A 24,202-nucleotide genomic window follows, 5' to 3' on the forward strand; every position below is an offset into this window, starting at 1 on the left:
TAGATACGCTCAAATTCGCTGAAGTTTGCTAAGAAATGATTCGCATTTAATATAAGCTCCACAGCGTTCTTTTTAGCGCAAAACGACTCCACGAGACAGAAGACAGAACAAAGATGGTTAGAACGCTCAGCGCCGCTTTGTTCTGTCCTCTGTCTTGCGCTGTAGTTTAGCGCCTAGGAAAAGCTCTATAGATTAATGGCAACGCTGAACTTGTTCACAAGAATTAGTCACACACACACACACACATGCACGCGCCTCTTTGAAAGTTTGTATTCAAGGACACGAGAGAATATAACAATACAGCGCAAACGTTTGGTTTTGTGCTTAGCCCGCCTCGGTGGATGGGGCTATGCTGCTGTGCTCATATTAGAAGCAATATGTCAGAACTGGCCCATCCTACATTTTCGCTATTGTCGTAGTAACGTGGATTCGTTTAGCTTCATAATCATCATCATCATCATCAGCAGCAGCAGCCTGACTACGTCCGCTGCAAGGCAAAGGCCTCTCTTGACTACAGCAGTTAACACTCTATTATGGTTAATTTATAAATACATATACCGCGTTTAGTGCATTGCATTTGTTTAACCGCTTAAAGAGATATGTATTATTTGCTTTGCATCTTCCTGTCCTTCCTCCCCCTCCTCATCTTGTATTGTTGTTCCAAAACGAATAAATTAAGTTAAGTTTATTTAAAATGAAATATATGGCTCTTCAGACAATAAAAATAGACGAGTCCATTTTGCTAGCTGTTGACACTTCGGTTGCGCTGTAGCGGCCTTTTCCTTTAACGCTGACTGCTACCTTTCCTGTAACGCTTCTTACTGGTTTCTCCATTTCTCTATTTTTTAACCTCCTGGCAACCTGTTCAGTGATGGCGTTGCCCGTACACTAGTGTGTGCGGATGGGACTATTGCCTCGCGTGACGGCGTCGTTCAGCCGGCATCTCCGGAAACGGCGTCAAAAGCGAAATAAATGGGGAAAAAAAATCGCGCACAACCGGTTCAAGTTTACGGCACCGCCTGAATATACTACACCGGGCGTCAGGAAAGACGACTATAGCCGAGGCGACGTGGATTCGCGTAGGTGGTGGCGCGGCATGTAGAAACGACGACAACGTCGTCGTATCGTGGCCTCCGCGATCGCTGTCTGACTGACGATCATCGCGGAGGCCACGGTTATTATACACGCGCATGAGCAAGCGGAAAAAGAAACGCTATAGTGCCGGCGGTCATGACGACAACGACCGGGCGGCTTCGCAACGTTGTAGCTGCAGAGTTTGCGGCTCGAGCTTCCTGATGTGGTGGCGCGTGTTAACGTCTCTTTTTTTGGGTGTGCGTGCGGCCTCGTGTCTCTTTACACACTCACAGGCGCGACATCGCGAAGAGATAAAGGGGGAAGAGGGAGAATGGTGGAATGCGCAAAGTGCGTAGTTGATGAACTGTGCACCTGGCTGACGGACTTTAGAGGAGGAAAGCCGCTTCTAATCGCGGAAGCGCGCGCGCACGAGCGTTCGAAAATGATTCCTCCTCTTCGGCTACCACAGTCTTGTAGCCGAAACGTCTTTCTCACGATCGGACGTGCGAGCATTCCTCGATGGCAGTTGTGGCATGAGGGGGGGGGGGGGGGGGGGGGAGTGTTGTTTAAGCGTACCCGAAAGTCTCGAGCGAATAAACAGACTAGACGCTGGAACGGCTTGATCGGTGACGACGCGTCGTTGAGGTGTAAAAAAAAGAAAGAAAAAAAAGACTGGTCATTGCACTCCATCACGTCCCGACGCACAGGCGTTCCCGAAGCGGCTGATGGCTTCGACGTGCACCGTTGCGCCGTCCGACAGACGCATATGGTGCGACACAGATAATCAGTTATACCGCTACCGTGACTGTACCCTAAGATGCACGTGACTGTATCTTGAAATGTGCCAGTCACACAAAAGCATAACGCATTAAAATCTATCCTTCGAACATCGGTGACATTTAATGTGTTACCATTAGGACAAGCATTTTTATTTTTAGATGCCAAACAGCTCTTTCACTAGCCCGTGTTACGCTGTCTGTCCGTGTCTCCGAGCCAACGCACCGCACCGCGGTCCCTCCCCGCTGCAGTTGTTGGAACGATGCCAAGTAGATCAAGTCGCAGCTGCGCATTGACAGCATTCTCTCCCTGACACGCAGCAGCTGCCGGCTCCTCCCAACACACCTAGGTGATGTTGCTCCGCCCGCTCGCGACACATTTCTCTCTCGCTTCACTCTCTCCACCGCCCGCAACGCTCGACCGCGCGTCGAAAGGAAACACAAGATCAGCTTGTTTATCTGCGATTAAACTTATACGAAACCCAACCCGCCTCTTGTATTTGTGCGTTTCAAAGAAACCTTTACTCGAGTTAAGGCTACACCGAGTTCTGCTTCAAGCCGTTCTTCCGGCACCCACGTCGACGCCTGTTTCAGCCGGGTCAACGGCGTGCGCACCGCTGCTGCTTCGCATCTCATCATAATCCCCTTCGGGGAGATTCTCCATAATTTCTTTTTAACGACGATACCAGTTTTCCAGGGCCCGCTGCGTGAAGCGTACCATAATTTCTCGCATAGCATCAGCACTGATGTCTGTGGACTATCCGACCTCACAAGAATGCATGGGTGGCGGCACGGGTGGGCAAAATGGCACTTGAACCGCCCTCCCCTGTCCCCGGTGCGATGCAACATGGTTTGCACCCCCCTCACCCGTCCCCTTTCAACTAAAAATTCTGCCGACGCCCACGTGCGCGTGTGCTGATATGATGTACTAACGCCCCCTTTTCTAGAAGGCATTTAATGTGTGTCTGCCTCCCTCCTGTGGACTTTTTCACACTCATTGTATCATTGTAGTACCTGTATTGTATCTCTTTCCATTCTCGCTGGGAGTCTCCAGCCCTATTCCACAATGCGTTCAAACCAACTAACAGGCTTATCTCTCACGATTATCTTTTACGGAATACTTGACGTGGATTTTGGATCCAACCTGACCTAGACAGCAGAAGCACGCGTTCAAACAGACCGGTGACGTATGCAGTGACGTCGTCGGCTGGCGAAGTGTGAATGCACAGGAGCTGGCCCCTTTCGTGAGGAGACGAGCGAGTTTCATGGGAGTCCTTCATCGGTTTCGCCGAGAACGACCGTGGATCGGGAAAGCAAGCACGAAATTCTGCACAAAAGAAGAAGAAAATAAGAAGGATGACGACGTGGTGGCGCCTGCAGAATGCTCAATTCGTATATACATACAGGCAAAACGTGGTTGGCCGATTCCGAGATCCTGGCACAATGGACCGGGAAACGACTTCCACCATGCCTCCGCGAGTCCGTGGAAGAAGCTCGCGCGCGTTCAGGAGATTTTTCTTCCGCGCCTTCCTCCGAGGGACCCTGCCGGCAATAGCTTCCGCTAGGACCGTTTCGTGCGGGATGTTTCTTATTGCCGCGCGAAATGCACCCCGTTCGATCGCTTACGGCGTATAGAAATGCGTAGCTTTGTTGTCCGTCTTTGTGTTTTATCGGTGTGCCCGCGTTAGGGTATGTGCGTTGCTTAGGGGGTGGATGAGGAAGTGCTCGCGCGTTTTGTTTTCATGCTAATATGTACTACCTTCACTCCCTGTACTCAAGAAATGAAAACAACACCAATGATTGCGAAAATTTGGCAGTGGCATGCAAATCTGAGGAACCGTGCGAGAAGGCAAGAAAATAAATTGGCGCATATCAGTGCGCGAGGAATCTCTAAGACCCTTGAGGAGGTTATAATGCTTTACGCACTGCGCAGAATGTACATTAAAAACTGAAAACTCTTCAGTTATAGAAGAATAGCGGTCATTATAGCCGTAACCGCCGCAGGCGTGCGTAAGGTTTCCTCACTGGCGGGTTAAATTAAGTTTCATCGCAGAGATCTCATCCTTGCCCCTTTGGTCGAGTCCGAAAGACAACGTGCTTCACAATGAATAATTTCATAATCCTATTCTCACTATGATCCGGCTTTGGTCCGTGGCTTTTCAAGAGTGTAGAATGGAAGTAATCTGTTCTTTGAATTCAGTATTATCCTTTAAGTATCATTAGGGAGTTTTAGTGCTGGGTACGCATTCTCTTGGGGCCTTGCGGGCTTAGGAGCGCGCGGCGTTGCGTGCCCAGCCCATACCCAACCGGAATGCCTTTTAGTTGGCACCACGGTGGCACGCACGCAAACGCAAGCCGCACGAAGTTCACACGCGCTCGCAAAGCCGTAGTCTTGTCCCGTAAGCATTATTTAAGTCTTTTTATGATTTAAAATGTTAAATTAAACATACATAGTGATCAGTACACTTTTTTATTGTGTACAGTAATCTGGTATACGCAAAAAAAAATGAAAAATACAAGGTTACTGTAACGACAGTGTCGACATCTTGTGGCACTTCGTGCAACCGCAGTCATGAACATGTCAGCTTACGCATAATGTTGAGGTGAAAATGAATAAAAAGGTTACTCATTTGTAATATTGTCGCTGCGCAGTTTTTGCACCAGATGTACTATGCACAATGTTTCTGCAATAACAAAGTTATGGTTGTCTGTTTCACTATGGCCGCGCTAGATGGCGCCACCTATTCAGTTGGTCGGGGGCTGGCATATGCTTTTTAGTTTCTATGTTCCAGGCCATTCTAGCTTTGGAAATCTGGCTCAAACCGTGTAATCGCTATAAGTGCTCGCACTTTGGCTTATTTTAACTCGACGGCTAGAGTATTCGCAGTGCGGATACCGTGAGTTCTTGCGAAGGTGGACCGCGCGGACGCATGGCCCCATCGCCCCAGCGATCTTGCGACGCATCTGTTTGGGTTTTCGCGCATGCGTAATACCACCGCCCAACGTCCTGCGTACGCAAGTCGCTTGGGTACCCAGCACTAAAGCTCCCTATTGTCGTTAGAAACCTGCGTAGCCAGAACCCAGCTCTTCACTTTATCTGGAACAAGCCCGGTCTAGTAACAGTATCGGGCGTAATTCGCGCCCCCTTTGAGTGACTAAAAAGACGTGCCCCCCCCCCCCCCAATGAAAAATCCTGCACATGCCTATTGTCATCGTGCCTCTTCGTATACGTTAACAGCGCAACGTGAGACTATGTCCAGTGGAAACGAATCCCACCAGGACGATATGGAATGTCGTTCAGAGTACAAAGTGTGTGGTGCCAGCAGTGCTCCCTATGGACCGCGCCGACAACTGTCCTGGAAGTGTCGTATATAGATGGGCTTCGCTCGCCTCTTATCGCGACGTGCCATCGCTTCGCCACCCAGGCTCACGCTTGCAACTGTCTCCGCTGTTGGTGGCGGTGGCTAACCGCCTGGACACGACTGATGCCGTACCTCCGACACGGTCCTTCCACCCGGAAAAAGCGCCCCCCCCCCACCCCCCCCATATATTCCTTCCGCGCTTTCTTGGATATCGTGACAGTGACTTCTGGGAGAAGTTGCCAAGGGTGTTCCTTATTTTTACGTTCGTTTACGTTTCTCTTTTTCTTTGCCTGTACTGAAGTCAAACGTTCGCCGTCTTCTTTCTCCACCCACGGCTACCGTCCAGAGTAGTGCCATCTTGCACGGCGGGTCTTTGGGGGGCTTATATGGCCTTTTACGATGTCGGTAGATATGTGTGGGTAGCAGTACGCCTCACCTGACAACTACATGCAATGACCCCTATGGTTTCATCTCTGACTTTTATATTATGTGTTGGCTTTGAATACAGTGGTGCTTGCGATCATTGCCGCAGCTCTGAAATGATTGAGCACAATCTTTCTTGTTCGAAAATTGTCTCTTTGGTGAAGAAGTCGTTAGGTGGCTTCTCGAGCGCCTTTGGTAATAGGCTGCGCTTTTTTGGTACTAACTTTCAAACCGGGGTTAAAGATATCATAGTTGTATTCAAGAAGAAGAAATGGACATCGGCCAAGTACGTGGCACGTAGACAGAATAACCGCTGGTCATTGAGTGTAACTGAATGGGTTCTCAGAGTAGGCAAACGCACGAAGGGGAGTCAGAAAGTTAGGTTGGCCGATGAGATTAAAAAAATCACAGCGTATCCTCGCATTGAATGATGATTGGTGGGGCGAAGCGTTCGTCAGTCCGTCCGTGCTTTCGTCCGCCCATCCGTTCTTGCTTCCGTCCGTCCATGCGTCCGTCCGTGTGTCCGTCCACCCGTGTGACCGTCGGTGCATCCGTGCGTCCGTGCGTCCCTCGATGCCTCCGTCCGTTATTCCGTCTTTCCGCCCGTGCGTCCGCCCCTCTGTCTGTGCGTCCGTAAATCTATGTGTATGTCCGTCCATGAGTCCGTCTGTCTATCTGCATGTCCGTCCGTGAGTCTGTCCGTCTATCTCTATGTCCGTCCGTCTATGTATGAACACTACAAGTACAGCCATCTCACATCTTTTCATCATGTATTCATCATATAGAAGTGCCGCCATCCAGCGTACATTCTAAAGACCGCTTTTTCGGGTATGTGCCGCCGGTGGCTACATAGACCATCGGAGGATGGACAGACCCACACGCTAAGGAGCTTCGCCTCTAAATGTTCGCAGTTATAACGTGGCAGCAGAAAGCACAAGACCGGGTTGATTGGCGGATCATGGGAGAGGGCTTTGTCCTGCAGTGGGTGTAGTCAGGCTGATGATGATGTTTAACTGAACGCGCTGATTGTGTACCGCCACTGCGAGCTATCTCCTAACTGAACCACAACACCAAAGTCAGAATACAGAACCGGCTTTTAAATCGCAGAGCTACGGCAGTCCGAGAGCTCGCGAACCTGCAGCGAAGTTGCCGCTCCAATCTTTGCCAACCAAGTAATTTGCGCTAAAAAAAAATGAGTACTCCGCCCCGTAGTTTCATGCAGGCGCGTGTTCTTGATGTCTCCGATGGTGAGAAGTGCGTTTCGTATGTTTAGCTCACGAGCAAGAAAGAGAAAAAGAACAAAAAAGAGAGAGCAATTTTCACTACGGGCACACGTTTTACAGACGGCGAATGTATGCAAGCATGTTTAAAGGAAGCTTGAGAAAAAGGCGGGCCACCTCATTCATGTAATAACCATAACAAGTGAAGTATGTCCGAAAAAAAATAAATAAAAGAGTAATGAGCATATTCAATGCACGTACATAAGTTTGTGTATTTTTCAGAAAAAAAGTTCATCACTCAGTCTTTTAACTTAAAAAAGTCAATTGTCAGACGACGTGCCTTTCAACTTATCAAGTGCATTTTTAAAGGGTACTTGAAATATATATGCATACAAATAAAAGGACAGGTTGCATATACATGGCCTAACTTGTATTATTCTCGGACAATATATTATAATTTCGATTTTCTCTCTTATCCACTAAAATTACAGAACTAGTTATTTCAGAGGACGAAGTTTGAAGCCCTTGGGGACCTTTGAGCGAAACTATTAGCGAAAGCCAGGAAGGGTTTTACAAAAAAAAAAAAGAAACAAGAAAGAGAAACGGGCTTTGCCACGAAGTCGACGCTTCTTGATTATCCGCTAAATTTAGCGGACTAGAAGCGTGTCGGAGGGCAAAGTGGTAAGTCCCTGCGGGACCCCGCAGAATAGGAATGCTAGGAAAATATTTTAGACGAAGGTAACTTATACGGACCCGACGGCTAAGTCGGCGCCGTTAAGAGAGTCGCAGAGCACGCGACGTCATTTGTCTGAATCAAGTGCACGTCTCACGCGAGCAAAACACGCGCAGTTGGGTGGAGGGGAGGAGGGGGCACTAAGTTGAAACATGAACGAGAGTAAGGGAGAAATAAAGGAGGAGGAACTGCGTCCTTCAAGGAAGCAAGTCACCCCACTCGTAATGCGCGCTCGTGGACGCCAGAAGCTGTAATGGTATTCTCGCGTATTCCGAAACTTTTAAGGGAAACTTTTAAAAGCGTTTATCAAGGTAGAAAATTGAGGTAGGCTCGTAAATTACACACGTCTGCGGTGGAAAATGGCCCGTGGGCGACTCCTTCTTACTTCAAGCGGGTTTGCAGGAAAATTGATCGAGAATATATATTTTGTTAAACGAGGCAGATAATATTCAAATTGATAAAAAAATAATAAAAGATTGATAACGAGTAAAACAGGTGCGGTGCTCTATATTATGTCCCGTATATCTCTCGTGCTCGGTAATTGAATGGCATGTGTGTTACCCGAACTCTGAGTTTCGAGATCGTTGCGTGGGCAAATTATGTCCTAGTGAGAGTCTCCTAAATTGTCGATCTTGATGGTTTCATTTGGACTCGTTCAAAGCGCTATGGAAATTGTGTTACGCTTGAATTCTTTGATGATTTGATTGGCCGTTCAACACCTTGATTATTTTGAACGCGATAGCGTTAAAGACCTCGTTTAGCGGAAACTCCGGCGTCGTTGGTTGTGAGCGAAAAATAATCTTCTTATGAGTGACCGAAAAATCGAGAACGATGCAAATAAAATAATAAAAAAATAATTGGTCAGAATGTGGATTCAACCCGAGTTGCTCGCGTGGCAAATGGATGTTCTACCACACGTTCATGCGTCTGCTTGCGAATGCCGTGAAAATAACTTTCTTTGCTAGGAAGTCCTACTCGGAGGGCTGCTACGGCTTCGCTGAGTGGCTTAAAATGTCGTCACTATGAAATTTTAGAATACGGTGAATTATGACTGTGTCCATTGTAGTCACTAAAATGGATACAGTCATAATCCACCGTAGCACCGACCCACAGGCGGCCTCTGGGTCGGTGCTCCACCGCCTGAGGTGTCGATAACTATACAGGAATGTCTGAAGACTATCTGAGTCGACTGGGTACGCAAAATTAATTTGATGCGCGTGTTTTATTCGGCTGGCTGCAGCCTGATTCCCGATTGTTCAACTTGTTGGCCGCAGTGGAGCAGTCGCTATGGTGCCCCGTTTCTGACCCGGAAGTCGCGGGTTCGACTTCAGCAGGAGGGTCACATTTCGATAAAGGCGCCAGAAGCTCATGTAATGTGTGGTGTAAATGCATGGTGAAGAACAGCAGATTGTAGGAATTTACGAGGCCGTACACAGCGGCGTCTTTCGTGATCATGTCGTGGTTTTGGGACGTCGATTTCAAGATGTTATCATTATTGTTGTAAAAGTTAATACGGGACCAACTGTGCCGCAGTCTCTTGGCCTTCAAGTATTATAGAAAGTCTACCTCGTGGCGAATTCTTTTATCCTCACGTTGGGAAGGAATTTTCAAGGGCTTGTTTCTCTTCCTGGTTGATATACAGTGCTCAAGAGGTGAGGCCTCGTGTGCGCTGTATCAACCAAGATGATGTCGTACCAACACGCCTAAGCTTCCATTTTTATGAGACTTGTTTCTCCTTTTGACTGCGATTGCGATGTGATTTCGGTCTCTGCTTTTTTTTTTTGTCCTTCTTTCCTTCGCAATCTTTTTGTCCTAAGGTAAAGGCTATAGCAAATCAGAATCTTCACTATCGAGTATCGAGCAACAGTCATGAAGGTATGGGCAGTCAGGCGTTGCTGTTGTACGTACATTTGTCACCGCTCGGTCCGCTGCTTTTGCTACACAGTTGCACGTTCACCGCGCACCGGTGTCTTTAATCTTTTCGGTCACAGCGCAGACTCCCGATTGTTGCGAGGGTGGCGAATCTATGTTTTACTCGCTGTCACCCTGTGTCCCATGGAAACACATCGTAAATAACAATGTCGATGAGCCAGATGAAAAAAAAAATGAGGTCATGGCGTCCTTTCTTACTGCACGAAGGAGCCGCCCTCGATGTTTGCTTCAGTTAGCAACTGACTAACGCTGATATCCGGCAGACATCATAATCATTACCACCATTGTCTTCAACCGCCTCTCATGTTTATCGCCGGGCGTGTTCGTTGCAAACCACGCCGTACTAACCTTGCTATTATTTCTTTTGCCGTAACGTCATAAAAGTGTGCGACCCTGATTAACTGCAGGCTCATACGTTTGTAAAGCGCAGTAGATCTTACCTTTTGTTCTCAGAATGTCGCTGACTGTATGGTGAGGCGCTGTATATGCTCAAGTTCCATCGCTTTCCGTTCGTTTTGAGACTGAGGACGTTTCAAAAACACCATGCTATTTTTAGAGCGAAAGGCTCGGATGACTCATCAAACGCGAAATTTGACCGTTGGCGTCCCGCGGCGTCTCCGGGACTTGTCATACAAGAAACAATTACGTCACCGTATTGCATCACGACGACGTTACAGATCGTCGATTCTTGTGGCGTCTATATGATATCACGATGACGTCATCACATGATAGCTTGGCCCAAAGTAGTCCGATCGCGGGGGCAATGTAAACCATGTGTGGTGTTTCTGATCTTGGAGGCAGCGCAGACCCACGTGAGGTGCAGGAAGCTTTCGAACGGTGGCGGGTCAGGATCACCACAATCGACTGAAAAGAAGAATATAGCGGACCTCCTCTGAGAGGCAGTTACGGCGCAGCACTTTTTAGGGGCGAAGCTCTTTATGGCGTGGCTTGGGCGTCCCTCGTAGTTCGTAACCACCAGTGGCACATACCTGAAATAGGTATAACATTTAACCTCCAAGGTGGTGCCGGTGAGAGATTTCTTCTGTGCGTTGTTTAACAATGAAAATAGTGCTGAATGTACATGCCAATGGCTGCTAATAGGGAATGAGAGACAGGAGCATTCGGCTTTTAGTCAACGCGCACGCTGCCATCCCCATTAGCAGCCATTGGCATGTACATTGAGCACTACCGGACAAGAAAGGGTTGCTACATTATACTCGCTGGGTGTAACCTCCTTAGTTTTAGAAAGGTTTAGTGAGCGTTGAGCCGCAGGACCATGAATACAATGAACTAGTATATACCATGAATGAATTCGAGGTGGTTAAAGGAGGGAAGCAGATACGAAGCGCAAGCCGTAAGAAATTAAAAGCTGAATCCACCTGTCTGTCATTTCACATTAGCAGCCACTGGCATGTACATTGAGCACTATCTGACAGGAAAAGGTTGCTACGTTATACACGCTGGGCGTAACCTCCCTGGTTTTCGAAAGGTTTAGCGAGCGTTCGGCCGCAGTGCCATGAATACAGTGAACTATATATATATACCATGAACTCAAGGTGGTTGAAGGTGGGAAGTAGACCCGAAGCGCAAGCCGTAAGAAAGTGTGTGTGTGCCACCTCTCGTTTAGCCCTTGGAATGTCCACTGAATGGCGGTGCTTCTATATGGGGAATATATGATAAAAAGATGCGAGATGGTGGGACTTGGAGTGTTGAATAGATGGACGAACGGACACACAGACAGATGCATGGATGGACGCATGAACGGACGCAGAGGCGGATGCATGAACGAACGCAGGGACGGGCGCACGAACAGACGCATGGACGGTCACACAGACGGACGCATGGACGGACGAATGCTTCGCCCCACTCTCCATCATTGACTCCGTGGATATGCTGCCATTTTTTTCTTCTTTTTTGCTTTTAAAAAAGGCCGATCAATGGCATTCGCCATCAAGTCATACTAAGTTATTGCATGAGTGACCTTGTGAGTTTTCTTTTGACAGCAGATGGCGTCGGCTAATTCGACTCTCATTGATGCTTTGTTAATTAGTGTCAATGTAGTGATTCATGGGGGATATGTTTAATTTGCCCATAATTTAGTTTATTTTTCTCACACAGAGAGAGGAGCCCTAGAGGTCCTGCGCAGTCGACGGTATATCTCATTCTAGCTACGTCTTCGCTCTATTCTCTAGTACACCTTTCCTTCTTAAGGAGTGACCAAACGTCTCGTTAACGCCCCGCCGCGGTGGTCTAGTGGCTAAGGTACTCGGCTGCTGACCCGCAGGTCGCGGGTTCGATTCCCGGCTGCGGCGGCTGCATTTCCGATGGAGGCGGAAATGTTGTAGGCCCGTGTACTCAGATTTGGGTGCACGTTAAAGAATCCCAGGTGGTCAAAATTTCCGGAGCCCTCCACTACGGCGTCTCTCATAATCAAATGGTGGTTTTGAGACGTTAAACCCCACAAATCAATCAATCAACGTCTCGTTAACGTCAGTATAAAGATAACCTGGCTGTTATTCATGTCATTTTTCACTCTATACCCTTCTAATTGTTGCAATGAGCTGCCTAATCACACGCTTTCCTTTTATGTTACTTTTTGCCAACGTTTCTCTTTGCACCTACCTGATCATGCGCGTATAAGTCCCTGTCGTCTCAAACTATTATATGCATATAGGTACAACGTGGCGTTTTTGCACGCGTCTCCGTTCTCCGCGCGAGGGCAAAATTGAAAAAAAAAATCTAATCGCAGAACTTTATCTCGCACGAAATTTTTTTATGGGCTGTACAGAGATAGATCACTACACAATGCTGCGTGAAAGCTACTTAACTGAGCCCCCATGCGGTCTGGCCGTACGAATCGCAACAAAACAGTTAAGTAGTCACTAATCAACAAACTCTACACCAACATTTCCTTTTTTGACATGGAATATCGCTATGGAATAAATTATCAGAAGAAGTTAACTTTAATACATTAAAACCGATTGTTCGGTTTTAGATGACATGTAAAATTACGTTTATACGGTTGATTCGTGAGTTCACTTTTTTGATGCACAGTGTGTAATTTACTTCGTGTTGTATGTGCATATTTCATCACTGTCATAATGCTCTGTTTAAGTAATTGCGATTTTTTTTTGCCTGTCGATTGTTGTCTACATATACTCTACCGTTTATGTTAGCGACAGTTGTAGTTACTTTTGTTGGGAATCATATGGTGGTTTTGGGACGTTAAACCCCACATATCAATCAATTTTGTTGGGAATGTTAATGTAAAATCATGTTCCCACTCCTGCTTGGGCCCGAGTAGATTTGTAGATAAACTATAAAAAAAAAACGCCTGTTAGTTTTATGAAGGTGCGTAACCTTTCATAACAAGTCGGTCACGGGTTCGTCCTATCAGAGACGAAGGAGCGAAATGACATAGCGACAGAACACTCTTTCTACGCGTCTCCTTCTTTCAACTTCTTCGCCCGTTCCGTTTCTTCGAACGGCACACACAACGCAGACACTCAAGCTTGGCCGCTCGCTTCCGCCCCGGATAATACGACGACGATTGCGTATACTATACTCAACTACCATACTACAACTGCCGCTGGCTAGCTCGTTATCGCCTTCGGGCAGTCATTGCTCGCTGGACTCACGGTCCATCTCATCCCTTCTCTAGCAACAACGGGATACATATAATCCTACACCGGGTCGACCACGCCGTCGTGTGCCAAAAGATAGGGGAATGGAGAGGGTTGTGGGCGGAGTAAGGAACAGACGCTATAGAGACTTCTGCAGCTCTTTGTACGTAACACGGTAGCGCAACTCGACGTCGATCGTCGTCCTCCGGTCTTCTTCCCCGAGGCTGTCTGTGTACGGCCTTCTTTCTCCGGCGTTCGTCGAAAGGAGTCCCGTTCGGCGCGCTCGGTTCTCGGCGTCGCCGGCCGTAACGCGATAAGCGTGCCTCTTGCTCGACGTGTGTGGCGGCGTGCGAGCGGAAAGCGTGAGCCTTCTGCGCGTTGGCAGCCAGCCACGGAGATCCACAATCCCGGCACCCTTTTGTGCTGCCGTGGCGGTATAGCGAGCGGCGAAACCGCCGTCGTTCGGCACCCGCGTCTGCACAATTGCGGCGCCGTGAACGGGTACAGCTTCCGAGCATCTCCGGCTTCGCCCGCCTTTGTGTATATAAGTGTATATATATAGTATATATAGCGTCTCGCTTCACGCCGTTATATTTTTCCTTTTTTTTTTTTGCGCGTTTAGCTCAGAAGGCTTTGGAGGAAAAGAAAGGGCTCGCCCTGTTTCCGCTTTCTGGCTTCTTCAAAACGAAACTGTTCTGTCGAATTCGGGAGCATTGGCCCCACGCCTCGACGGTGGTGTTTCCTACGCGTTAGTTACTGCAGAGCAAACAGCTTAGATCATTCGTTTGCTACGTATGCTATCGACGGGTATAACTTTACTAAGGAGATGGGTGTGTGGTGTGTACGTACGCCTTTTGGTAGTGAATAGAGGATTTTAGCCTGTCCGGCGCACCACTCTACGGAAAAAAAGTTTGCGGATACCGGTTTGCCGGGTCTGAACTGCGCATGCGCGAGCCTTACGGGCGTTCCGGACACGCTAAACGCCCAAACGCCCAACATGCTTCCAAGGTTGCCATTACCGGCTTCCCTTTGAGCCGAGTCAAGTCAAGCCAAAGAAAAACGTAAAAAAACAAAACAAATAGCTACTTCGAGGTTCGCTACCCGCATGGCGTCCTGGACACGCTACTCGCCTGCCGATGATAAAATTATACTCGAAGAAGTTCTTGCACTGAACCCTTTCGAAAATGCTTCGTGGTGGCACGCAATCACTGAAAGCTTGTCAATGCTACTGCGGCGGACACTCGTGATGCCGATTCTGATGCCGATCACCGTGATGCTGATGTTTTCATCATAGTTAGGTTCAAATCATATCGCAATTAAATAAAACAAACATAAAGTTCCGTTTTGTAACGCAAAAATTTATTGGCATTGTCCTATGTTTTTTTTTATTTTCAAATTTAGTCAGTAATTGCGAAGACTTTCTATTTTGCGCATACGCACATGCGGCGGCCACAGCTGCGAAGGCGTTGCGGGCATTTTTTTGGGCGTATTTTGGGCGGTACGGGCTAAAAGTACAAAAAGCTCGTTTCAACGCTGACCGCATTGACGCCCTCCGGCAACCCAGTATACGCAAAAACGTACCGGACTGCCGGACAGACCAAAATCCTCTATTGACAAGTCTAAAAATAGCATTTTTTAGTTTATCCGGCACTACGATATACGCGAAATCACGCATATGCTGGCGGCCACTATCAATGCAATTTAACACCGTGAGCTCATACCTGAGATATTGTTACATATCGAGAAAAAAATTAACTCTGTATAGGCATGTAATCTGCAAATGTCGTGGAAAAATGATAGTCGGGCGTGTGGAGAGAGTGAACAAAACATTTATTTAATGTTCTTCGCAAGAAAGTCGGTGAATGGTATTCTGGAGGTGCTGTGTTAAGAGTGCCTCGAGCGTGCAGTGAAGGCGAACGAGCGCATCAAGTCACGTCACACGTGAGACATGAGCGCCATCTGGCAGTTTTTTTTTTTTCCAAAAACAAAGCGCGTGGCTCTGAGACGTGCGTGCGCGCCAGTCTCAGAGGTGATAAGGTGTAGAACGCAAGGCGACGGGTAAGTGCCACCACCATTTTGTTTTAGCAAAGCGTTGGAAATACTCGCCTTTCCGTGTAAGCGTTGGATGGTCAGCGCAGCGTGATAAGCGCTACGGTCCTTAAAGTTACTTATGTATGCCTTTTCTAGTAAAAGGCGCACATGCATAATATATACGTGTTGTTATGGTGCCCAAGACAAGCGCAATAATTGCTTTTTAATTGACAATTGCACAAGTATGAACGCTGAATCTTGAGCAACAAAGGGGGCGCTGCACATGGGGTGGGCCGTTTCAAATACCCGATGCTGTTGAGAGTGGACAAACAGACAAATGTACAGACAGCCAGACAGACCAACTAGCAGACAGACAGACAGACAGACCATATTTTTTGCGTTGAAGGTCCCCAAGAAAGACTATCGTCTTTAATAATCGATGGCATAGGTTAGCGAGTGCGGGGCGACTGGCGCTGGAATAATAATAATAATAATAATAATAATAATAATAATAATAATAATAATAATAATAATAATAATAATATCGAAGTTTTCCATTCTTACATTTGTTGTTTCTTATCCTCCACAGCTGACGCACTTCTCGTGTCGATAGCTATGGCACACTCAATCCGCTTTTGCGCTACGCCTTTCCAATTCCTGAATACTGGACAAAGTAAAAACGTCGTCTATCTATCTATCTATCTATCTATCTATCTATCTAATTATCTATATCTATCTATCTGTATGTATGTATGTATGTATGTATGTATGTATGTATGTATGTATGTATGTATGTATGTATGTATGTATGTATGTATGTATGTATGTATGTATGTATGTATGTAATGTCTCTCCAACCGGTCATCCATCCATCCATCCGTCCGTCCATCCATCGATCCATTCGTCCGTCCGTTTGTCCGTCCGTCTGTCCTGCGCTGCGCTACCAACAACGACGTGCGCTCAGCTGGATGGCGCCCCCCCCCTCCCTTTCACGTTTTAAATCATTTAGGCCTGTGTACCGTGACCACTTACACGCTTGCGTCGTCGGGTAGCTAAAGTTTAAAGCGACGGCTGCCAGCAATGAGGGCTGAAAGAAAGAAAGTAAAAAAAAAAGCGAGGAGGAAAAAAAAGGGAAACAAAGAACGCCATATCGTGTGTGTAACGCAGCGGTGTCGCCGTGGTATATGACAAACGGTGGTCTCGATCTCTCCCCGTTTTCCCACGGGCATCGTGCAAGCGCATCGTTGTCACGCCTTCCGCTCAGTCGTAAGTGTTACGCAACGGCCGCCCGCGCGAGGCGACACATTTCGATATGGGAGTGCTTGGCGCAACGGATCATTAATCGCGGGGCGTGCTCGCCACGCAGCGTCGTCCGTGACCGTGAGAGCCCGCGCGTGTCCCTGGGTGGACATGTCGGCACTTCGTTCGTCCGCTGTTTTCGTTGCCCGCAACGGCGAGAACGATTTCATTTACTCTCGCACGTGCGTTACATTCTATTTTCGATTACCGTGAACCGTTCTATTCACGATTATATACCCACGGGCGTAGGCGGCTAAATCTAAGCGCACAGAAGTTGTTTTCATTGCCATTCCAGTTGTCACGTATACCGGCAAAATTGACAGCTTCCAGAAGACCGCATTGAACACAGAAACGATGCGGGCTGTGTTCCTCTCCAAACAAGATGGTTGTTCAGTGAAATGTTCCTATAGTATATACCATATCAATAGCTCAAATATCGCAGTTGTTAGATAAGATGATAATAGGGAACCCAAGACACTGTGCCCCAAAACAGCGTTGGGTAGGCTGCTCTTCTGTTCAACTGAGCTTGATGATTAGACCTATGACGCAGGCTACATTGGGTCAAACGCATGCACTGCCACACGTGGCTAAATTCACATTATATGCGAGACACGGGCCAGACTGCGTCGTGGCCTGCGCTGTCTCGTTTCGCTGACGACCCTAGACACCTTGGGAACCCACGCTATAGTTTGGGACTTTTTGGGTCTTGGGTCGACACGAGCGCTGGAGCCCACAGTGCCTTGATGAGTTCTGCGCGTGCGCCCTGTGACGGCTGGCATATTTCTTGGGCCCCCAACCTTCTTGGGACAGAAACCTGGAGCACAAACCTAAAGAGTTAAACTGGCCCCGCCGTGGTGGTCTAGTGGCTAAGGTACTGACGCGCAGGTCGCGGGATGAAATCGCGGCTGCGGCGGCCGTATTTACGATCGAGGCGAAAATGCTGTAAGCCCGTGTGTGATTTGGGTGCACGTTAAAGAATTCCCTAAGTGGTCGAAATGTACGGAGCCCTCCACTATGGCGTCTCTCTTAATGATATGGTGGTTTTGGGACGTTAAACCCCACATACCAATCAAAGAGTTAAAGTGATTGCAGTAGCACGGATAATTGGGCTAGTTGGTATTGGTTAATCTTTTAACCAAATAAGGGCCTCATGAGCACTTTGAGTATCTGATCTGAGGCACGTGTTTTATACCCCCATTTTTGTTTTTTGCTGTTTCACCTGCCAGGTCATGTGACAGAAGAGATATACATGTACCTACCTTTTTTTCCAAAGAAATGTGCAATTTCCTGATCTAGTGTTCGTGTCTTTGTGCGTGCCCTTATTCAGTTAATATTTAAGCTGGGGACGATGCGGCGAGCGATCTGATGTGTTCAAGTGCCACTGATCAACAGCTAATGTTTGTCTCTCCTTAGCGCACGGTTTAAAAGGTTTCGGGAGTCTTCTCTAATCTATCCCCTGATTGTGCCGAAAATTCGGTCTGATTTATAATCGGTGGCTGCAACGCTTACAGTGCTCCGCGGTGTTTTTTTTTTTTCTTTTAGTGTGCTCCACCAACTCGTCCACATCAAGCTCCTAAATGCTTCGTAGTAAGAAAACTGCAGTTGCGGGAGGGGGGGGTGGACGTCGGTTTCGGTTAGCAAAGCTTGACGTTGGGCTATAGTTTGTATTGCATTCGAATGTATAGCTGCGCTGGGCGAAATGTACGAACGACTAACGAACACAAAGTGGACTGGATCCTCTTCGCACCACCTGTCCCGTATGTCCTCTTCGTTCGTTAGTCCGTCGTACTTTCCCCTCAGTGCAACTATACATTAGAACTTGGCTTCAACTCCCACCGCACTTTAGCCAACGCCTCTCTATATACCACTCTTCACGCAACCCCGCCCGCCACGTCTCCCGTAATTCGAATTAACGGCGTGTTAATTTAATTGCACGCACGAAATCTTCCCTTCACCCTCTCTCCCTCCCTCCCGCCCATTCTATAGGCGCGGGTTTCGGCGCCTCGTATCCGGCTTTCGGTTCATATTCTTGCTTGCCGCGAAAGCGTTCCCTCGTCCCACGCGCAACGTGTGCCTACTATGACTGCAACAGAGGCCCTGCTTTTAAATGGGCGTACACGCCATACATCGCGAAGCGTAGGCAAGAATACGGGCACTGCAGCTTGCGAGTTTGTTGCCCCCCTGACTTCGCCTCTTCCCCGTGTCTTTCTCTGTTTCTTGCCGAGCGCTGCCGCATACCTGCGCGGCGTCTGTGGTGCACCCGCCCACGCATATGCACAGACACATCGTTTGGTTTTGAAGGCACGCGGCGAAAGTTTCGCAACAAGGGCGAGGGACCTCGGCGAAGAGGTCGACCGCTGATGAAGGTGGGGTGAAGAAGATGAAGAGAATGTCGCAAATCCGCGCCAGCTCTGTGGTCAACTCAAGATTTCAGCATTTCACGTTTTGCTGTTTTTCCCATTGTCTTTCTCTCTTGGAGTTTTTCGCATTATATTTTTTTCTGATGTTTTGTATATGTATTAATAAGCAATATAGTAGTGCTCATTGAAAGATTATGCCAAGCTTTCTTAATTAATCCCCCAGAATGGGTATGTGCCATTATATAGAGGAGTCAACCGTCCAAACAAACAAACAAACAAACAAACAAACGAACAAACAAAGCGTATTGTGTTACAACATCAGGGTCGAGGGCCCTCCGCTCCCTCGAAATGAAGGTGCTATAAAGGCGTGTATGTTTCTCGGTGATCGGCATTCGGCCGCAAACGTGTATGACCATAGTCAAAGCAACTGAAGCACGGACTGCCAGCTCAAGCAGCATTTTTCAGAATGGAACCGAAGGGGACGACCCACACTATAGAAGGCTTTGTAAATGGTGATCCATTACACAGTTTAAATGGTTCACATGACATGACAAGAACTTTATTGAATAGTGCCGAGGAAAATGATGAAGATAGCCCTAGGGCTCCTCATCAATTGGTTCCTCCACCCAGGTGGAACCGGTAGGTGGTGACTCAAGGTGGCGGCTCGGGCTCTCTGGATGGCCTCTGGCTGAAGAGTGATGTCCGAACTGCGAAGAGCTTCGTCCCACTTTATCTGATTCAGTGCAGACCGGAGCCCACGTTGAATGGGCACAGCCAGAGCATGTGATCCAGTGAGGAGGACTCGTTCCCGCATTTAGAGCAGGACTGCGAAAGTTGAGATCGATACTTTCGTGTTGGGATACGTTCGCGTCTGCAATGACGTAAACGTGACTGAATACGCCCTATTCAACGTGGGCCTATTAAACGTAAAACTTAGTTGGGGCTATGGGGAGAAAAGGTCGTCCGGCTTAATCAGCAATGTGATTTAATCTTGTGGAACGTGGATAACGGATCTGTGTAGGGGTACAATACACGAGAAGAGTTGAGGCTTCTGAACTAGCGTGGTGCGTGAAATCTCGCGACAGACAGTGAGCCCATTCATAGGGATTACACCAAGTCAAATTAACGGCTCTATCGACGTAAGCCAGGAAATGTGATGTCCTCCCTTCTCATTGGTACAGCGCTGCTGTGAAAAGATTTATGAAGAATTGCCGCTGCTTGTGTCGAAAATACTCCAGCGGAAAAAGAGCTGATCGCCGTCTACGTGAGTCGGAGTCGTGAACACCTTTGCAGCATGTATGGTCAAGGCTATCGCAGTCTCTTCCGCCAGCGAAGTGTTGTTCGTGCAAATGGATGCTGCATGCGCTCGCTGTTTTCCACGCGCGTCGACAACTGATAGTTATCCCTGCCATACTTCACTACAGTCTAATTCAATTTATTCAACAAACAGTGACAGTAGAAATGAGTAAGCTTGTACAGAGAGAATGGTATATCGTTTGAATAATACAGAAAATTAACTCAGTAGTGGATTAAAATTGGCATGATTATTCCTGTATTTGCCTAAGACGACTAGAAGACGCAAGATATCTTCTGCTTCTTAGTCCTTTCATATATATATATATTCGGTTGGTTGTGAGTGCTTATCCCGTCTTTTTTCGCTTTGCTTTTATTTTCGAACAATGCACCGTCTGACTCGCCCAGTAACGTATTTTCAATTTTCAGCACTTCACGTGATTTGTGGGGCCTCCGTCGTCGGCCCACCTTTGAACGAGCAATGTCATGTGATTACGTCATCCGACGTCGTGTGGGCGTCATGGATTAATGCTGCCACGCTCTAATCGCCGATGTCAGTGTACAGCGTGCATTTCTTTATGTGGTTTGAGTTTCTTTCCCAGCCACGATGTTTGCCAAATAGTTTCATCGTGGACACGCCAGTTGCTGCCTTCGTCAGCGTCATAAACCCGTCACAGCATCTAAAGTTAACGTAATGTTAGTGTCACAAGGTGGTAACTTATAACGTAATTTAATTAAATTGTTAAAAATTCTCAAGAGATGTATTTGGTAATGTAATAGACGTTTTAGGAGGAATCTTGTCGCCTCTGCCAAAAGGTTACCGCGTATATTTTGCCGAAACCCCAGTGTATACGCATACCTTTCGGGTCGCCTTTCACAAAAGCGTTTACACCGAAACACTTTCACTTCCCCTGTATCTCCGTGCTCGCGCTCGCTGCCGCCGTAGAGGGAGAGGAGGTCGCCTTGAATAGAGAAGCCTTTTTGCTGCTCCGCCGGGCACTGCGGGGGCGCCTGGGCCGGTCCGGTCCGGTCCCAAAAAGTAATAAAAAATGCGGGGAAGCCCTCTTGCGGTTTCCGAAGCAGCGCGCACCCTGCGGCCATGCATGCCGGCTGCCCGGCTTCTGAGTGCGGCGGTACCAAGCGGGCTGCTCCTGGTGGGCAGCTGGGCACGCTTTTTTTTTACCTGCCCGGTGGTCGGGAGTGTTCCGTTGGGACGCTAGTGGTCATGGCAGCGGGAAGGGGGCGGGGGTTGCAGGTAAACCACCGAGCTGCCCTTCTCGCTGCCCACCCCGCTATGCTGCTCTCGCCTACGGGTGTTTTGAGTGTTCTATTTCTTTAAAAACTCTTCTTTCCCTCTGAGGGGCCGCGGCATCTTGCCGTCCATGATAGGCGAAGGTCGTTCATGGGGAGCATAGCTCTTCTTCGCCGCTCGAGCGGCCAGTGAGGTTTTCACGGACAGCAGTAGTGACCTTATCGTGGTTCGTGTGAGTAGTACGTTGCGCGCGCGTACGGGCCCGTGCCGTGGTTCGGTGGACGGAATCGCGTTCAACAATGCAGGGACAGCGCTCAGCCAACTCAGCCGTTGCGTGATGCTTCTATACGAGGGGATCGTCAGTCGTTTCATACTTAGGAATACACTACAGTGCACCACAGAGGCCGGCGTTGAAAGTTCGGTTCCACCTGGATTTGTGTTGTTCGTCTGTCTTGGAACTCCTCCGTAATTGTGAGTTGAATGGGTGGCTTATAGGTCAAGATTTGTTCATGGTGACAAGAGTGAGCGTACTGACTTTTTGTTTGTTTGTTTGCAAGACGTACTTACCCGCCACGGTGGTCTGATGGTCATGGTGCTCGACTGCATGTTGACCGGCATGTCGCGAGTTCGTATGTATAAATGCCGACTCACCTCGGCGCGGATTAGGTTACTCGATGGTCACTATCAATTTACAGGGTTAATTAATCGCTTGCGCGTTGTCTTTTCATTTTTCGGGCTAAGGTTTGCCCAAATGAGAATTAAGGTTGGTGTTGAAAACGCCGTCTACTGACTTCGTCAACGTCACGACCACGTCACATTAACATTCCTTTCTGTTAGTTTTTTCTCGCTCTGTTCATGATAATTCAATGTGATGGGTGTGCGGGCGGTCGCCGCACGATGTGCAGAGAAGGGAAATTTTTTCCGCGATGGAAACGTATGGCTGAAACGCGGGACGCCGACTTCTCCATTTTTTTTTTCGTCATATCTGCTTCATGTAGTGCCTTCACCTGTAATGTGGATGTTTAGATCAGTATTAAGAACACACTGTAGTTTGCAAACTTAATTCGTGCTAATCTAATTTTTAGTGTTCTTTTCGCCAGTTTCTAGTATCCGTAGCTGACCACGTGTTTTACGACGGGTGTTACAACTTTTTATTATGCTTGTTGGTAAATGTGATTGAATGATATGTGGGGTTTATCGTCCCAAAAGCACCATATGATTATGAGAGACGCCGTAGCGGAGGGCTCCGAAAATTTTGACCACTTGGGGTTCTTTAACGTGCACCCAAATTTGAACACACGGGCCTACAACATTTCCGCCTCCATCGGAAATGCAACCCCCGCAAATGTGCGTAATCACAAGTGTAACTTTCAGCAGTTTTGTAATAATCAGTCACTGTGGTCTACAGGCTAAGACACTTGGCTGCCGACCGGCAGGTCGCGGGATCGAATCCCGGCCAAGACGGCTGTATTTTCGATGGAGGGAAAATACTTAATGCCTGTATACTTAGGTTAAGGTGCATGTGAACGAACCCCAGGCGGTGTCAATTTCCGGAGCCCTTCACTACGGCGTCTCTCATAATCATATCGTGGTTTTGGGGTGTTAAATCACAACGATTCATATTAGCAGTATTGGTATAAAGACTGAACTTGGTCGCGCTGAATCAGCAGCTAAATAGATAATTAAAAGCCATTTTACTGCAAAAACCAGCCTCGATCTAGTACCTTCAGAGTTAAAACAGAGCCTTTTTTTTTTCGGCCCTAGATTGGACTACTGGATATAATGGTGCTCGATGGGTTTCTGTGGCGCATTGGTGAGGCCACGGTTAAACAGCTTGTTTGCCCTTGTGGAGGTGCCCCAGGTTCCAGTGCGGTGAACACTTTGGTGCTCTCGAGTTATCCCTGGAGTTCGCTTATACCCATACTGTGCTGCTTGCGTTGTGTGCCGCACCGTGCCTTCTTTATTATCCACGGCGGAAGAAATTGGCATCGCTTAATATTCGTTTTTTCAATTCATGTAACAGATACGTATTGTGCTTGGAGGTCTCGAATATTTCACAATATTTCCAGTCTGAAAAGGCACAGCTTAATTTTTTTGGTTACCATTCGCATTATGATTGATTTCCTGTTACTGACGTCACTTCCGTGACGGAAATGACGCGAGTCACTTCTTGGTGGACCCCAGCGCAAAACACAATCGTTTTTTTAAAGAAGTGTCCTAGATGTGGAAAACGTGTTTGCTACACTGGCGGTTCCTCAATTATTCGCAGGTTGACGACGTTCCCCGGCGTGCTTCGTGATTGGCCACTCGGATGGCGCGCGTGGCTGCTGCCCCGAGGGTGGTAGCACCACGGCTGCCGAGCGGAGGGCGCCGCCCCGCCGGGCCGCGGGTCGCCGCCGCCGCGACTGCTGCGGCCTGAGCGGCGGCCGAGCGTCCACCGCCATGACAGCCGTCCAGCAGTCATCGGCCGGCCCGGGCCCCGGCGGCACGGGACTCGCCGGGGCCACGCTGCTGCGAGCCGGACTGTACGTGCGACACGTGCGCCACAGGCGGTTCCTCGCCAGAACGTGTCAGGTGAATTGTGGTTCTAGTCCGTTACAATTCGGTTTGAGCCAATTTAATGTTTTACAGCAAGTCTTCGTGGGGCAAGTGAAAAAAAAATTTGGGGAAGGCGGTGGACTCTGAGGGGTCTATTTACACATTTAAAAAGAAACAGAAAATTTGGAGGTGGGTTGATACCCTCCCTCCTGTCTGGCTCAACAGACCTGCTGAGAAATGCAAGTTGATTTTATAGAGACAGTAAAATTGAAGGTCTCCTTCTGGA

At 48.1% G+C, this 24,202-nt stretch overlaps 1 protein-coding gene across 1 annotated transcript in view; it reads left to right on the plus strand.

Moving 5' to 3' along the window:
- LOC119181436 (protein O-linked-mannose beta-1,2-N-acetylglucosaminyltransferase 1-like) overlaps positions 1–24,202 on the plus strand; it is a 305,076-nt gene that overhangs the window by 246,667 nt on the left and 34,207 nt on the right. Inside the window, exon 6 of the mRNA XM_037432683.2 lies at positions 23,648–23,952. Coding sequence (XP_037288580.2) covers positions 23,821–23,952 — 132 coding nt within the window. The 5' untranslated portion in view covers positions 23,648–23,820. The remainder of the gene's footprint in view (positions 1–23,647; positions 23,953–24,202) is intronic.

Source organism: Rhipicephalus microplus, chromosome 10 (assembly GCF_043290135.1).
Source record: "Rhipicephalus microplus isolate Deutch F79 chromosome 10, USDA_Rmic, whole genome shotgun sequence".
NCBI lineage: Eukaryota > Metazoa > Arthropoda > Arachnida > Ixodida > Ixodidae > Rhipicephalus > Rhipicephalus microplus.